Consider the following 16,616-nt stretch of genomic DNA (forward strand, 5'->3'; position numbering starts at 1 on the left):
ACCAGGCATCACAGTTAATATGGGCTTTGTTGGGAATGCAAGCTGGTGCAGCCACTCTGGAAAACGGTATGGAGGTTCCTCAAAAAACTAAAAATAGAACTACCTATGACCCAGCAATTGCACTACTAGGTATTTATCCACGGGATACAGGTGTGCCGTTTCGAAGGGGCACATGCACCCCCATGTTTATAGCAGCACTATCAACAATAGCCAAAGTATGGAAAGAGCCCAAATGTCCATCGATGGATGAATGGATAAAGAAGATGTGGAGAATGTACATACACACAATGGAGCATTACTCGGCAATCAAAAAGAATGAAATCTTGCCATTTGCAACTACGTGAATGGAACTGGAGAGTATTATGCTAAGTGAAATTAGAGAAAGACAAAAATCATATGACTTCACTCATATGAGGACTTTAAGAGACAAAACAGGTGAACATAAGGGAAGGGAAACAAAAATAATATTAAAACAGGGAGGGGGACAAAACAGAAGAGACTCATAAATACAGAGAACAAACTGAGGGTTGCTGGAGGGGTTGTGGGAGGGGGGATGGGCTAAATGGGTAAGGGGCATTAAGGAATCTACTCCTGAAATCATTGTTGCACTATATGGTAACTAATTTGGATGTAAATTTTAAAAAAGAAAAAAGAAAATTAAAAAAAAAAAGAAAAAATGTCAATAAAGCAAAACAAAAAACAAAAAACAAAAAACAAAACATGGGCTTTGTGACCTAGCTTCTCCCCTTAATGGCCGTATAACTTCAGGCAATTTGTCGTCTTCCCTCTAAAAATGGACTTATTTTGGGGCACCTGGGTGGCTCAGTTGGTTAAGCGTCTGACCTGTGGTTTCAGCTCAGGTCATAATCTCACAGTTTCATGAGTTCAGGCCCTGCATCAGGCTCTGTGCTGTCTGCTGGTCGCCTGCTTGAGATTCTCTCCCTCTCTCTGCCCCTCCCCCACTGGTGCTGTCTCGGTCTCTCTCCAAATAAACTTAAAAAAAGTTTAAATCAAAATGGAGTTATTGTGAATAATGCAATTATCGTGGATTAGGTAATGCAAAGTGCTAGGACAATGTCTGACACACGGTAAGCACTCAAAAAATCGTACCCAACACCAGAGGTTTAACTTTCCTTTGACTTCATATCACCCTGTAGACACTACCCTACTTCTTAGCTCTTCTTTACAGCAAAACTCCTTGAGGGGCGTCTGGGTGGCTCAGTTGGTTGGGCGTCTGACTTTGGCTCAGGTCATGAACTCACGGTTCGTGGGTTCAAGCCCTGCATCAGGCTCTGCGCAGACAGCTCAGAGCCTGGAGCCTGCTTCGGATTCTGTGTCTCCTTCTCTCTCTCTGCCCATCCCCCACTCGTGCTCGGTCTCCCTCTGTCTCAAAAATAAATAAACATTAAAAAAAAAACTCCTTGAAAAAAAAATTTAGTACTCTTAGTCCTCTCCCTTTCATCCTCTCAAACCTCCCATCTGGCTTTCACCTATTTTTATTTTTCAGTATTTATTTTGAGAAGGAGGGAGAGCATGCACATGTGTGCACGTAAGCAGGGCAGGGGCAGAGAGAATCCCAAGCAGGCTCCGTGCTGTCAGCAGAGCCAGATGCAGGGTTCGATCCCATGAACCATGAGACCACGACCTGAGCTGAACTCAAGAGTCAGAAGCTCAACCGACTGAGCCACCCAGGCATACCTATTTTCAAGTAAACTCTATGCCACACGTGGGACTCGAACTCATAACCCTAAGATCAAGAGTCACATGCTCTACTGAATGAGCCAGCCAGGTGCCCCCTCCCCATTCTTAACAAGGTCTCTCTAGCCAAGCCTTCCAACTTAGTGGCCAAAAAGCTCAAGGTAGTCCATTTTAGGTATATCTGCGGTAATGGTCTGCTTCTAGATTTTGCTAGATAATAAACCCAAAAGTGACTTTGAAGGAGTATTTGCTCCCAGGCTTCCCAGACTCTCTAGTCTGTGGGGAGAAGCCATTTCTAGACCAGGTAAAAGCAAGGCAGGGCCCAGGGATTTAGCTGGTCTCCTCACTCCACTGCAATAAAATTCCAGAAAGAAAACAGAACATGATTAGGATTTCACTCAAGAATGTGTCTTTATTGAAGAATTTGTAAGAAAAAAGGATGGACCCTCTGTAAAAAGAGGAGATGTTGCCTCCAAACAGCAGGGAGGAATGAGACCTGGGTGGCTTCCCAGAAGTCAGTGTTTCCAGCATGGCTCCCCTTTCCTGGCAAGCACTAGAGTGTGTCACACCATGACTAGTAATTCCTGTCCATCCCTATCAGCCTCTCCTCCCCCATCCCACAACCCTGGATTCCCTACAGCCATTTACCAATGGCTTTCTGAAGGCCCAGGAATAGATGTGGGGTAGGCTTGCCTCTTTAATGGGATCAAAACGGGTTTTGCTTTGGAAAATTCAAACAGGAATGTAAAACAGCTGAGCTCTTTCTAGTCCAACCAGAGATGACTGCATCCAACCCCTCTGAAGGGAGAGGGAGCAAAGAGTTTCCCTCCTGAATGTGCACACTTGTGGGGTAAACGGACTAGATTGCAGTCTGCTCTTTATTAGCATGGAGAATGGAAACAGAAAAACATGTAACAACCATGTTAAAAGAGTCACTGAGTTCTAGAGGGCAGAGGGAGCTGAGGCTTCTGATTCCAACAAGTGCTCCTTCCTGTTAGCTACCCTGAAGTCCTGGGGATGGTCACTCCTCTCCAGCTGGGAGATTGTCCTCAATCCGCCTGATGAACCTCATCCGGATTTCTGTCACACCGTCTCCTTTCAGGGTGTCCTGGACAAACTTGGCCTCCACAGCCATCTGGACCTGGGGGACAGTGGGAAAATGAAGGGGCGGGTGCCTAGTTGCAGCCTCTGGGGAACCACAGGGGACAGGCTGTAGCTGACTCATCCATGGCAGTCCCAACAAGGGGGCTGGTTTCTCGCAAGGACAGGATTGCCAGTTCGTGTCCCCTGTAGAAAGCAGTGACCCCGATCTGTAAGGCTGACTTAACAAAGAGCACCCACAAATGCGACCTTTACCTAAATAAGCCAATCTGGGAATTTCCAGGGCTTTGGGGGCTGACAGCACTACTATCAGCAAGAATCATCACCATGTAGAAACATCCACCTTGGATCCTATGCTCAGCAGCGTCACATCTCAGGTAGCAAAGTGCTGAGGGGAGCCAAAGGCCTTTCTTTTCTCTCCTTCTCTCATTCCTTCAAACCTTTATCAAGCCCCTACTACATTTCAGGTGTCCCAGGAGGTAAAGAGCCGCACTCACCATTTCCAAGGCTCCCCGTAACACCCCACACAAGAGATTGGAATAAATAAGGGATGAGTGGTTATCAGGAAGTTCCACAAAGTCCACCAAGGGATTATTTTCCAAAATGAGGGAGAATTCGTCACCAGCTGGGCTCCAATTGGTGATGCTTGGAGTGATGCCCAAGTACATCTTGAACGCCACCTGTCAGGAACACATGACAGCACTATGTGGAAGAGGAGTAGGGGCCGCACACCAGGGAAGGTGATGGGACTGGCAAAGGAGAACTAAGTGGCTTGGGAACAAAACTGTGGCCTTTGCAAAACACTGGAGCTTTAGGCATTCAGGGCAAAAAAGACAAAGCATCTGTGCACAATTCCACACCCCGCTCCTTCAAGGCGTCATACAATTAGGCAACTTGCTGCCCACCTACACTTCTTCTGACGGGGTGGCTTCTCGGAACCAGCACATGAGAGGCCCGGTCCACTTCCTCGTCCTCTGTGCTACCTGAATCCTTCTTGAAAGCAAGTATGAGTCACTGTGGCAGAATTATTCTGAAGACATCCTTCCCTCTATCCACCCTCCTGATTCCAAACCCTCACACTGTCTCTTCACTATCAGCTCTCTGTAGGATTGGGGCCGGCATGCTCTACAACAGAAAGAACCAACCTTTAGGCAACGGACGCCACAAAGCTAAAGGCGTTTTATCATTTATTATTAATTCTACCATACGTAATGTTAATATTATCAATAATGACCATTTACTATAAGCACACTAAGTTAAGTGTATTCGTTTTAATTGAATGCTCATGCTCATTATTTCCTTTACTTCTTACAATCACTCTGTGAGGCAGCTCTTATTTTCCTTTTTTAAAGATGAGGTAAGTGATAATTAAAAGGTTAAAAGCAACTTACCCTTAACTGGTAAGTACTGGAGCCAGAATTTGAAGCCAGGTTTGTCTGAATCCAAAGTCTGTATTCTTAACCCCCAGGCTGCTCTGCTACGTCTTCACAGTCAAGGAGACCTGGCTTTGACTTCAGTGGGGCTTTCACCCACACAGATGATCCCAACCACTCTTCCCTTTTCATAATCTGTGCTATTCCCAAACCACCAGGAAGACTCCTTTGACCAGACAGCTGCCTAACTAGTATTTTGGAATACTAAGGGCCTCTCTAAGGGAGATGGAGAGTGTGGTAAGCAGTGCCTCCCAATGACATCCCTCAGCACAACAAGGTGGCCCAGGATAATGACCTTGGCGATGACGTCTGCAGTTTCCCGAAAGTCGTGGCACCTTCCAACATTTGACCGTGCCAAGAAATCTTCTATCAGTCGGACTCCAATGTTATAGCCCCTGGGAAGAAAATAAGAGAACATACTGTATTATGGAGTGTGAGTGTCTTACGTCTGAACATAAGGCTGCTGGTGGTAAAGGGAAAATAGGGGACAATTCCAAAACATCTCAATACATGAGCTCAGTGGAAACTGTATCCAAAATATTGGTTACAAAAGAGAATCCTGTTCTGGGCTCTAAAGGACCATGTGGATTGTGCACTAGGGAACCCCATTCTTGTCCCTCCCGCAGAGGAGCTCACTCACATTTTATCCAGCTGTTTATTCACATCTTCATCATTTTCATAGTCCTTGCATAGCTGGGTGACCAGGGCCCCATAGGTAAGGGTGAAAAGCTCAGAGCTCTAAAAGACATTCAAAAGACAGTCAGAACCAAGATGCACAAAAAACAAAGTTTAGTGAGTCTAGATCAGCCTCAATGCAGCTGTCAGGATTCAAAGGAAGGTCATCTGTGTATGGTGAGAAAGAATATCCTCCTCTATGGAGTGCCAACGAGTGTGGCTCCCCAGGGTCAAGGTGGCAGGGCTTCAGCCAGACCTACTACAGAACAGGTTGTAGAAGGCACTTCATGCATAGAGGAGTCACTCTTCCAACATATCAAGGTGGGTTTCTGCTAACCCAGGACCCCACCACAACCGCCAAGCTAAGCTTGGGTCACCAGAATCTGGGGTGGGAGCAGCAGTCATCCACTAGATACCATGAAAGACAGACCTGAAACAGACAGTTACAGATTAGCTTCTGTATGTTAGCAGGTGTGACCAATGGCTTCTCTACACCTAAGAATGTCTGGGGTGTCCTGGCCTCAACTCCCTCCCAGCGCCCCACGCAGGAGCAGCAAGGACCCAGGGGCCTTGTCTGTGGGGAGGAAAGGAAGTCCTAGACAAAGTCCGCTGCTCTGATAATCCCCCTCCTAAGTCACCAAAATAAGGAAAAATAATGTTCCTCTTGACACAGAGCGAAAATGTTTCCAGGAATGGGGTCACTCTGAAAGGAGTCCAATCTTTTGTGTACCTGGAACACAACCCTGATCTGGACTGGTTTCTACTACAACCATAGTTAACATCACAGAATGCCTGTCTCAGATAAAGACTCCTGTCACCTACCTACCAAGAAACAGAGATGTGGAAGGGGAAAGGATGACAAATGCCATGACTACAGAATGAAAGCAGGAGGTCAGGAGCTAAACACAGTGAAGAACATGCTAACAGCACATCTGGAGCAATGGATCCACACAGAAGGCAGGCTGAAAGATCAAGTCAGCCACCCAACCGCTCCCTTCTGAGTGGAAGCTCGTCAGACTTGGGGCAGAGCACCTTTCTGTCCTCAAGTCTTCTGGGGAAGAAAGTCCAAGAAATGTTAAGGCCCAGGCTCTCAGGACCTCAGTGCTCCTCACCTCGTCCCCCTGGCCTGGTGCTGAGGTCACTGCAAGAATGATAATGTGAGCCTTCTGCTCACATACTGCCTTCTACTTTTCATAGTCTCATTTTCCACCCCACCATAATTCTGTAAGGCAAAAAGGGCAGGGATTAATCTCATTTCAGAGATGAGGAAAACTGAGACTCAGAATGATTAAGTAATCTGCCCAAAGACAAACAGCTAATTATTGACAAAAGTAATTTTGGGAGACAAAAAACAAGAGTTTCTAAGCCAATATTCACGCTACCCACTGTTCCCCATAAGTTCAATATTAATAGCCCCCCTAAAAAATAACAAAAAACTTACCTGCACTAGAGAGTCACAGAATCAGTTTCAGAACCAGGAAGCTTTTTGAACTAAACTAAAACAGTCAGATCAGGGTGTCTCCAAGAGACCATTTACCAAATATGGCAATTAAGGGGAAGCTATTAAGGAGGCCAATGATTTTTTAGTAAAGTTACGGGTTTGGCACTAGAATGGCTTGGACATGAATGGATGGAGACAATCCAGCAGTTACCAGTCTATCGAGTTGGCACCACTACATTAAATCAGGAGAGCTTTCCTTCCATTATTAATGAGCCTTTGGATAGAGACTCCAATGGCCTCAGCCCACCATAATGCCGAGTAACATGCATATCACAATGTTATCAAGCACCTTATACACGCAGCAGCCCCCAATTTACCAATAAAAAAAATCAAGGTTCTAAACAGATCTGTCCATGGTCACAGAATCAATATGCCTGGGATTTGGGAATGAGATTCTGACCCAGGTTCTCCACACTCTCTCTTAATTTGCAATTCTGTCTCCATCTCTGATTATGAACCAAGCCCACTTGAACAGTGTGCAATGTAAATACATCACTTAAAGGTCTTCATACTTTAAAAATAGGAGTGGAGCTGTGGCACAGAAAAAAGTCATCCATTCAATGTCTACTATGTACCAGAGATTATCTAATAGGAGGGTGATACATAATAAATTGAATAAAATATATGGTTTGCCAGATGATGATAAGAGCTATGGACAAAAAGCCAGCAAAGGATACACACACGCAGAGAGGGAGAGAGGGAGAGGGAGAGGGGGAGAGGGAGACAGAGAGAGAGAGAGAAGAGGGGAGGGAGAGAGAAAGAGGTGTCAATTTTAAATAGGATAGTCAGAGAAGGCCTAGTAAGGTGATATTTGTGCAAAGACCTGAAGGAAGTAAGGATATGCCATGAAGAAACCTGGGTGAAAAGATTGTAGGAAGCAAGTGCAAAGACACTGACATGGGAGTCATGTCTGCCATGTTTGAGAAACAGCTAAGAGACCAATGTGATTTGACAGGAATGAATAAAAGAGAAAACAGAAGAGGAAGACAGGTTACTGCTGACCTGGGTTTTCAGTCCTTGTGACCCTTACGACAAAAGGTTTCATGGGACCTTAAAGGTCAGCTAATTCAATTGATCCAATTTCTTCATTGAACATAATAACCACATTCTCCTTCCCAACAAAAACATGAATCTCTTCTGCAACATTTTTAAGTGCTTTAATTATGTTTAGTAATAATGGCCATTTACATTTATAAAATCTTCAGAATGCCTTTCATTAATCCTAATAACAACCATGAGTTTAGCAAACATCATCCATCCCCATTTTATAGGTGACAGGTTAAGTAACTGAGATTCAGTTTTCTTAATAGTTGAGCACTGCCCTGTAAAAAGTTATGTGATCGAAGCCATCACTTAGTATTTTGGAACATCAGTTTTTTTCACATCTGTACAATGGTTGACAATACTATCTGCCCTTGAGGGCTGCAATGAGATATATATAGGGCACCTGCTGCATAGTACCTACACAAGAAGTACAGTACCTACAAAAGAAGTAGATGCTGTTATTTTTTATTCTTAAACTAGTTATCTGTAGTGTGCTGTCAGAGAGTACCCTGAATTGGTTTAAGGAGGGAGATTTTTGAATCAATATAAAGAACTTTGTAATAACTAATAAGGCAAATAGAAAGAACAATGGGTTTATGGGGCACCTGGGTGGCTCAGTCAGTTAAACCTCTGACTCTTGGTTTTGGCTCAGGTCATGATCTCGTGGTTGGTAAGTTCGAGCCCTGCATTGAGCTCTGTGCTGACAGTGCAGAGCCTGCTTGGGATTCTCTCTCTCCCCTTCTCTCTCTGCCCCTTTCCTGCTCATGCTCTCCCTCCCTCTGTCTCTCTCTCTCTCTCTCTCAAGATAAATAAACTTTAAAAAATTAAAAAGAAAGAAAGAAAGAAAGAAAGAAAGAAAGAAAGAAAGAAAAGGAAAGAAAGAAGAGGAAAGAAAGAAAAGGAAAGAAAAAGAAAGAAAGAAAGAAAGAAAGAAAGAAAGAAAGAAAGAAAGAATGAATGAATGAATACTGGGTTTGTAGTCAGAAGACCTGATTCTGAGTCTGGACTGCCACTTACTAGCTGTGGGATTTTAGGTAAGTCACTTTACTTTGCTAAATCTCAATCCCCTCACACAAACATGGGTAACAGTAAAATCTGTCATGCTGGAGGATCTAATGAGATAACAGACTTTAAATGCTTTGCAAACCAAGAAACCACAGAATAGCCAATACGATCTCCAAGTACTATAGGCACAACCTGAGCAGAGCAAGTAAAGCCAAGCCCTACTTCAGGTGAGCTACTGTACTTGATGGTTTTCAAAGCCTTTTCAGTTAGTGCCCCAGACAAACAAATCTTCCTAGGGGGGCCGATCTTTGGAGCTAATGCTCCAAGAGTCACATTTACTATTTTTATCAACACAAATAATTCAGTGTGACTGCCCCAAGCAGCTGGGAATGAAGGTCAGTAACAGGAGGGAGTTGATCCCTCTCTCTTACCCTCCGGCCTCCTGTATGGAGATTCTGAGTGCTGCCACTGAAGTAGTAACCCACCTGAGCACTGGACAATACAGCCACTGGGGTTGGGTTACTAGTAACACAACACAAAATAAAGTTGGGTTTGACTGTCCATGGAATTCAAGAACCAAACACTGTACAGACACATAAAGGCTAATATCTGTACAAACAAGGATGCTTGCTAGCTGACATTTACCGAGTGCCAACTGTGTTGAGGGGACTGTCACACTGCTAGCTTTTCATGCATGATGTCAATTAATTCTCAGAACAACCCCATGACAGATACTATTACTACCCTTTCGAATCTATTTTTTAAAGATGGTGAAACTGATGCTTACAACAATGAAGGTCACACAGCAAGTAAGCAGTTAGGCCAGGACAGTACTACACCCCTGTGTTGTATACTTTTCTGCCTCTCTCATAGCATGTGCTTCTCAAGGTCAGGGACTAGGACTGCATCTCTGCTCTTCTCCCAACACCTAGCACAGAGCTACCCATATAGTTAGGGCTCAGGAAAAGTTTGCCAGATACATGGGCTGTTTCTGCTCGCACAGACTAAAAGCAGAGGTCTAGTTCTTTGGGTATATTAATCATTTAAGTCTTGGAGGGTTTAAGTGGGAACACAGTAATTAGCAGAACGTTGGGCCAACTGGGAAGAGGGATGCTAGAGGGAGAGACCTCCCCAGGAGGAGAGGAGCATACCAAAACCAGGTGGCCAGCAAGAGGATCATGTGACAGGCCCTTAACTAGGCAGCAGCAGGAAATGAATGAGAGGGTGCCCCAAACCTTCATGTCATTCATTCACTAAATATTGATTCCCTAGAGCCAAGCATCATCCCAGATGCTGGGAATAGAGCAATGGACACAACAAATCCCTGCTCTGGTGGTTACATTTTCATGGGGAAGACTGAAAAGAAACAAGTATATAATTTATAACGGAATAGTGCCATGAAGAAAAACAGAGTACAGTAAGAGGACAGAAAACTAGTCAGGTAGTCAGGGAAGGTCTCTTCAGAGGAGGTGACATTTGAGTAACTGCGAATGAAGTAGGGAGTAGCTACATGAGGGTTAGGGTTACTCATTAGGGGAAGGAAGTTCTAAGCAGAGACACTGGCAGTTGCAAAAGCCTTGAGGCGGGAGTGTGCTGCTCCCCTCCCTAATTCTCCCCTCACCAAAGCAGAATGAACACGGAGGGGGTTGCTGCTGGTGTTAAGGGTGGAACCTGGAGGTTCCTGTTTAAAATGGTATTAAAAGGGCACCTGGGTGATTCGGTCGGCATGGAGCCTGCTTCAGAATTTCTGTCTCCCTCTCTCTCAATATTTAAATATAAACAAATAAATAAAATGGTATTAAATATTTCAACAGGGTATTAAATATTTCAGGTTTAAAAAAAGTACAAAACAAAACTAAGATATGAAAACTAAGCATCTCCTCATATCTTAGGAAAGGAGGAAACAAACATTTACCATGTCCCATACATTGTACACTGTTATCTCACTTAATCTTAAGTAGGCATCATTGTCCCCAATTTATAAATAAGGAAATTGAGGATCAAACAAGACTTGAAAATTCCAACAATGTCCATGCTTCTTCCCCTACATGACAGTTTCCTAGTAAAATATACTTTTTTTCTTTTTAAGTCCTTGATATTTTCTCCAAAACAGGAATTCTTAACCTGTGATCCATGGAGGATCTTCAGGGACCCACAAATCCCCCCAAAATGTAAACAAGTGTCCATGTACATGTCTGTCAATTTAACATTTCTGGGGAGGGGCACCTGGGTGGCTCAGTTGGTTAAGTGTCTGACTCTTGGTTTCAGCTCAGGTCATGATCTCATGGTTTGTGAGTTCGAGCCCCGTGTAGAGCTCTGCGCCATTAGAGATTCTCTCTCCTTCTCTCTCTGCCCCTACCCTGCCCATACTCTTTCGCTCAAAATAAATAAATAAACTTAAAAAAAAAAAAATCTGGGGAGGAGATCCATTGGTATCAGCAGCTTCTCAAAAGGGGTCTGAAAAAAAAAAGTTAGGTACTACTTTGGAGTGTTAGGGCCTCCTGTGGCCCATTTTTGGTGGCTGTTCCTAGTGTAAGATGCCAAGGTATAAGGGATGTTTAATCACCCCGCTAGAGCTGAGTGTCAACAAAGGGCCCCTGATTGAGTTTCCAAATCGGGAAAGAAAGATAGCATGGGCAATTCTGGAGGTAAGAATATGGCAAAGAAAAACACCTGGCAAGAGGTCCCCTTAATTTGGAGGAAAGCGTCATCTACCTTACTTTCCAGGTCAGGCTGCCACCTGCAACCAAACTTTACCAGACTACATGGTGTCCCACTATTCCCAGGGCAAGAAAGGAGTCCCCCCGCCCCCCGCCCCTCACCAGAGAGGTACCACTTACTGCCACCCTGCCTACTCCTCCAAATAAAAGTTCCTTTCTGGCAGGATCAGTATCGGAGCATCTCTTACAATCCCCAGAGCACAGTGTGAGAGACAGTAGGGCCTAGTAGTCTGAAACTTGGAAGTTCTACAGAGACATGAGTTCAAATCCTAATTCTTCCTAGATGTAAATTTGGGGAAGTTATGTAACCTCTCGGAGCTGTAAAACTGCGGTAACATTATCTACCTGAGAGAGTTACTTAGCGAATTAAATGACACCGTGTACGTAAAGTGCCTGGCTCCGTGCCTAACACACAGTAAGAGAGCAATAGTGGTAGTTACTATTACCGTCGTCGCTGTTGGTCTAGCACACGGCGGCTTTCAGGCGTCGGGGGAGGGATCTCTGAGCTACTCCAGCGGCCCTGCAACCTGCTTCAGGCCCGGTACGTCCCCGGCGTGACTCTCCCCTCCAGGCCCACAGGCAGCCCCCTCCTCCTTCCTTCCTGCGAAAGCACTTTGCGCTCATAGGAGGCCCTTTTCCAATTGCGCCCCGCGCCGGGCCCCTTCCCCAGAACGCCTCCATTCCGCCCCGCTCGCCGAGGTCACGCGCTCCGAGTTACCATTTTCTTGCTCTCGGTGCCACGGTTCGCCTGCCTAGACATGGTGCCGGCCGCCGGACCCCGCCTCGCCACAGACCTGCTCGGCGACCCCTCTGGACACCGCTCCACCCAGCCGCGTCCCCTCAGCCTTCGGGACTGACCGGCACCAACTCACCGCGCCTGCGCGGCCTACCGCGGGGCACCACGGGACTCGTGGTCCGGCGGATGAGGATAATTCCCGCCCGGTAAACGTCAGACTACAACACCCAACCGCTCCGTTGGCAGCCCCGCTGGACTACAAGTCCCAGAGTGCTTCGCGCGGCTGACTCTCTTAGAGCTTGGCTCCCCGAGGGCGACATTATAGCCGCTGGGTGGCGTCCGGCGCTTGCGGGAATCGTGTGTAGTCCACACACTTCCCTTCCGCCCACCCCCTCACCCTCACAGATGCTCCGCAAATTTCTCTCTTGTTGGGTTGGTCTTGGAAAGTCCCCCTTTCGAACTAGCTTCTTCCGCTCTTGCTGCAATTCAGAGCCAGAAGCTCCCAGGATGTCCCAGAAAACTAGCTACGGCTCATACACACATCTGGCTTCTTACTGCAAAAATATTTAATGAGAACCTATGTGCCAAGCATTTCACTAGTGGTTTTTTTCAAACTGTCATTTGTTCCCAAACTCCAAAAGCAGCCAGTACCTGCATCCTACCACTGTGGCCTCATGATGGAATATCCAGTCTGTTTGCTAAAATTCAGGTCACTTTGTCTCCCTCCCCTTCCCCAAGAACTACACTGCCTGGTCCCTGGAAAAGAAAAATCGCCAGCGTTGGTAGCAGCCAGTCCCAGATTTTAATCTCAGCTTTGCCATTTTAGGCAAGTTGCTGGATCTCTTTCAGTTGTTGTGGAGATTGGTGAGACACAAGTGCAGAGCACTTGGTCACAAAATAAATGTGCATTCCCTTTCTTCCAGACACTCTCTAAAAACAGCCAACAGGTCCCAGAAACACCAGGGGAATGTGCTGGCCACACCCTCACCATCACCAAGGGAAGTCCTACAGTCCCTGACCGTAGCTCTTCGGTTTCAGCTCCAGCCATCCCCTCTGGCCGGTCAGTTGTAAGCAGGCTGGCCTGGGAGTCCCTGAGCACCCTCTCCTCACTTAAGCCTGGTAGCCTGACTCTGTAAGCAGCTGCATGCTAGCCCCTAGCCTTCACCATGACAACCAGCCCGCCCAGACGTGAGCCAGCCAGGCTGGGGAAGACTGGGGGGGGGGGGGGGGGCCCAGGCTGCTCCGGCTAAAGGCCAGTTCCCAAGATTCTCCCAGTCTCTCCCTCAGGGTGCAGGACCAATCGTTATTATACCCTTCTCCCTGTGACAAAGACATTCTGGGGCCTCCCTAGAGGCAGTGACCTTTGACTCTCCCTCCTGTGTCAGTGCCTTGGCTGAGAGTTCTGGGAAGGAACTGGAGGGCTGGGCTGTGGCAGGGGAGGAGGCAGGGGGTCAGCTAGCCCCCAGCGGCCAGCGCAGCCAGGGAAGAACCTGCTGCATTCCCAGGAGAGAGGACAGCTGAGGTGAAAGCTGCAGTTGGCTGGTCTGTCTGTCGGTCTGGGCTCCTCCCTGCCGGCTGCCCTTGGCTGCCCACAGAAACCTGAGTCACAGTCACGGCCAGCCGCCCGACCCCACCCAGCCTGCTGTCAGGCAGGGTGGTTCTGGAGAAGCTGAAGGCGGAGCCTTTCCCTGCCCATCTTATGACCTCTGAGATTCTTCTTCTGCCTGTGATTGCTCCTTTTGGTGTCTTTTTCTCTGGAACTCCTCCTTCCAGTGCCACAAGTCCTGAATTAAGGATGGGGGAGGGGTCCATTTTAAGCTGATTTATGGGGTCTCCTCCCTCACTCAGATGTGAACCTAAACCTCCTTAGACAGCTGCTCCAAGGGCTCTCGGTACAGCTCCCAGCATTCCCAAATCCCAATCCTGCTCAACCACTGCTCAGGGCCAGACATCTCAGAACACTAGGCACCTACTCCTCACCCTTGTCTCCTTCTTCCTAGAAAAGAATGTAGCAGGGACAGCTTCCCATTCCTAGCAGGGGCTCTAGGCAAAGACCCTTCCCAGGAATCCCAAACAGTGAGCCTGTTCGGTCCTGTATCTGAGTTCATCCCCCTCCAGTCAGTCCCTGTCCCTTCCTGTCTCCAAGCTGGTGGGAGGGAGGCCTTATTGTCACTGGTGTCACCACTGCCCTTGAGGACATTCCCCACCCTCAGCCTCCAGGAGTGGGCCTGGAGGGCTCCCCAGGAGAGCGGTATGGGTCTCTAACCCATTCACCATGCTGTGCCTTGGGGTGGGGTGGGAGTGAGAGTCTGGTGTCTGTTCTCTCTGCTGCCCCCAGTATGAGGCCCCTCCCACTTCCTATTTTGTGAGTGTGGAGGCAGCCTCCTGGGCCTTCCTCCTGATTCATATCTCTGTGTCAAATCTCCCAGTGATTTCCTTCACCCCTCCATCAGGTTCGTCCTGGACCCTGCCCCACCAAACCCAGGAGGTTGTAAATGCTCTTGCTCCTGCCCTCCCCCTGGGGGATCGGGAAGGGGACTTATTTCTGATCCCTGCCCCCTAGCCCAAGCCCAGCCTCGTGGTGAGAGGAACAGCTCATTCGTGCCTGTTTCCGAGGAGGAGGGACTGCCCTGGGTGGTAAGGGAGTCACAGGGGAGCCAACAGAGTTCCTTGCCCCTCACCAAAGCGGGCAAGGCATCCTGTTGGGGCTTCAGTCCTTGATATTTCAAGTATCTCACCTCTTCCTTCTCTGGGATGTCTAATATATGGGGGTAGAGGCACGTGAGGCTCCCAGATGCTGTCAACCAGCCCCAAACTTGGAGAGACACACATACTCTAAACCTTCTCAGTTGCTAGCGCTTGGGACCTGCCAGGGATCCTGATCAGTCAGGGAGTAAATGGAGAGGAGCCCACTCCATCTCTCCATTTGTTTGCTTTGACTTAATCACAGGACACTGGTGCACGCACTCCTGGTTCCCCTTAGCCATCCTCCCAAGACTCATCCTGGACCCATCAGCTGTACAGGAAGCCTTCTGGGGCTGGCTGGGAGAAACGTCCATCAGGTTGGCTAACTCCCAGATGGCCTGCTGGTCCCCACCACTAGCATCTTGTGAGGGGGTACGGGCGCCTCCACCCTCAGTCTAGAGAAGAGTTCCTCTGCGTTGGCACTGTCGACATTTTGGGCCTAATGATGCTTTGTTCTGAGCATTGTAGGATGTTAAACAGCATCTCTGGTGTCTAAGAACTAGATGCCAGTGATACCCCCAGTTCTGACAACCAAAAGTTCCCCTAAATATTGCCAAATGTTCTCTGGGGGACAAAATTGCCTCTGGTTGAGAATGACTGACATAGGCTAATACCACACACTGTCTCTTTGCCATGAGTTCCTCAAAGTCAGTCCCGGATCATTAGACACAATAGAGAATTTCCAGTTCTAAAGCAGTGCTCACCCCTCCCCTTGCAAAGAAACTTTCACGACTCCCCACGATCGTCATCTACATGATGTCAATTGGCATTCAGACCCTCTTATATAGACCATCCCTGGCCTCTCTTTTCATCTTTAGCTACCGTTTATTTCCTCCTCCACTACTCTTGAGGTCTAGCTAATGAAGGTATCTCACTGTTCCCACCCTCACTGAAGACCCAGGTTGTTCATCCTCAAGATCTACCCTAGAGGGCTCTCCCCCTGTTGGGTTCCGTTCATGAATCCTGGCTCAGGGTAGGCCTGTTCAATTCTGGAAGATGCAGGCCCTGAGGCCTCTGACCTCACAAAGAGCAGTCCTGGACTCCATCATCCACATGGTCCCCTCACTTTGCAGATGGGATGGCTGACAACAGAGATCTGCTCCTCCTCCTAGTCTGCTTTTATGCTTAAAACTCCACCACCACCACCATCATCATCATCATCATATCATTATTTATTGCACACATTTTATATGCCAGGCTCTGTGCTAAGCATCTCATCTGCATTGCCTTATTTAAACTTTACAATGACCCCATGATACCTCATGGTACTATCATTTTCCTGATTTTATAGGCGAGCAGACTGGGTTTCAGAAAAGTTAAGACACTAGCTTAACGTCAGCAGCTCCATTTGCAGGCTTTCCATCATCATCATCATGTTCTAATGATTTGGGGCCAGAGGGAGCACTATTCCCTCCCCCACCCTTCCAAGAGAGTTTAGGTCCCCAACTACTCACTCCTCCTAGTCAGGCTGCTCCCAGGTTGCCTGAGACCCAGACCCTTTTGTCCCTCAAACCCCCTTGAAATGGCTGCTTTCTGGAGCTGTTCAAAGAAGAAGACACTGGCGGGAAAGAGGGGCAGGAGGCTTGCATCTCACTGGACCTAATCTCTGGACAATGGAGAACCAGAGAACTGACCTTCTAGAGGTCAGGACAAAGGGCAGGGAGGGGGTGGCAGGGCTCAGCTGTGCCCTGAGCTGTGCCTCCTCGCCTCCTCCTTCCTCCCCTCTGTCAATCCCTGCAGCACCATCATCGATCCACCTTTCCCAGCAAGCTCCCCCCTCACTTCTCAGGCTGGCCAGACTTGGCTTGAGGCCCCACCTCCGCTGGCACTAACAAGGGGATTGGGGGATCCACCGCGAAGAGCTTGTGAGCAGGACTATTTGGGGGAGGGGAGTCAGAAGAGGCTTACTGCCTTGCCTCCTCGACAGGCCACAGGGAAGAAAATCCTTCCGGGGAGAT

The 16,616-nt window shown here is 47.6% G+C and overlaps 1 protein-coding gene across 2 annotated transcripts; it reads right to left on the reverse strand.

Annotated features, from left to right (window-relative positions):
- Window positions 1–2,084: 2,084 nt before the first annotated feature.
- TRAPPC3 (trafficking protein particle complex subunit 3) lies at window positions 2,085–12,065 on the reverse strand. 2 transcript variants are annotated; one of them, XM_027059658.2, is made up of 6 exons: window positions 11,896–12,032; window positions 11,624–11,778; window positions 4,873–4,970; window positions 4,528–4,627; window positions 3,297–3,479; window positions 2,085–2,839 (listed from the first exon to the last, which is right to left on the reverse strand). In XM_027059658.2, coding segments are annotated over exons 3-6 (405 nt in total). In that variant the 5' UTR covers window positions 4,875–4,970; window positions 11,624–11,778; window positions 11,896–12,032; the 3' UTR covers window positions 2,085–2,719. The 2 variants fall into 2 exon arrangements, with proteins under 2 accessions (XP_026915459.1, XP_014925792.2); XM_015070306.3 differs by lacking the exon at window positions 11,624–11,778 and having other exon boundaries at window positions 11,896–12,065.
- Window positions 12,066–16,616: the final 4,551 nt, after the last annotated feature.

This window comes from Acinonyx jubatus, chromosome C1 (genome assembly GCF_027475565.1).
Source record: "Acinonyx jubatus isolate Ajub_Pintada_27869175 chromosome C1, VMU_Ajub_asm_v1.0, whole genome shotgun sequence".
NCBI classification, from domain to species: domain Eukaryota; kingdom Metazoa; phylum Chordata; class Mammalia; order Carnivora; family Felidae; genus Acinonyx; species Acinonyx jubatus.

Coding starts and splice junctions, on each gene's coding strand:
- TRAPPC3 (XM_015070306.3), bottom strand. CDS start 11,937: ATGTCTAGGCAGGCGAACCGTGGCACCGAGAGCAAGAAAATG. Junction 4,628..4,872: donor AATAAACAGCTGGATAAAAT/GTGAGTGAGCTC, acceptor TTTTCTTCCCAG/GGGCTATAACATTGGAGTCC. Junction 2,840..3,296: donor TACGGGGAGCCTTGGAAATG/GTGAGTGCGGCT, acceptor ACTGTCCCCCAG/GTCCAGATGGCTGTGGAGGC.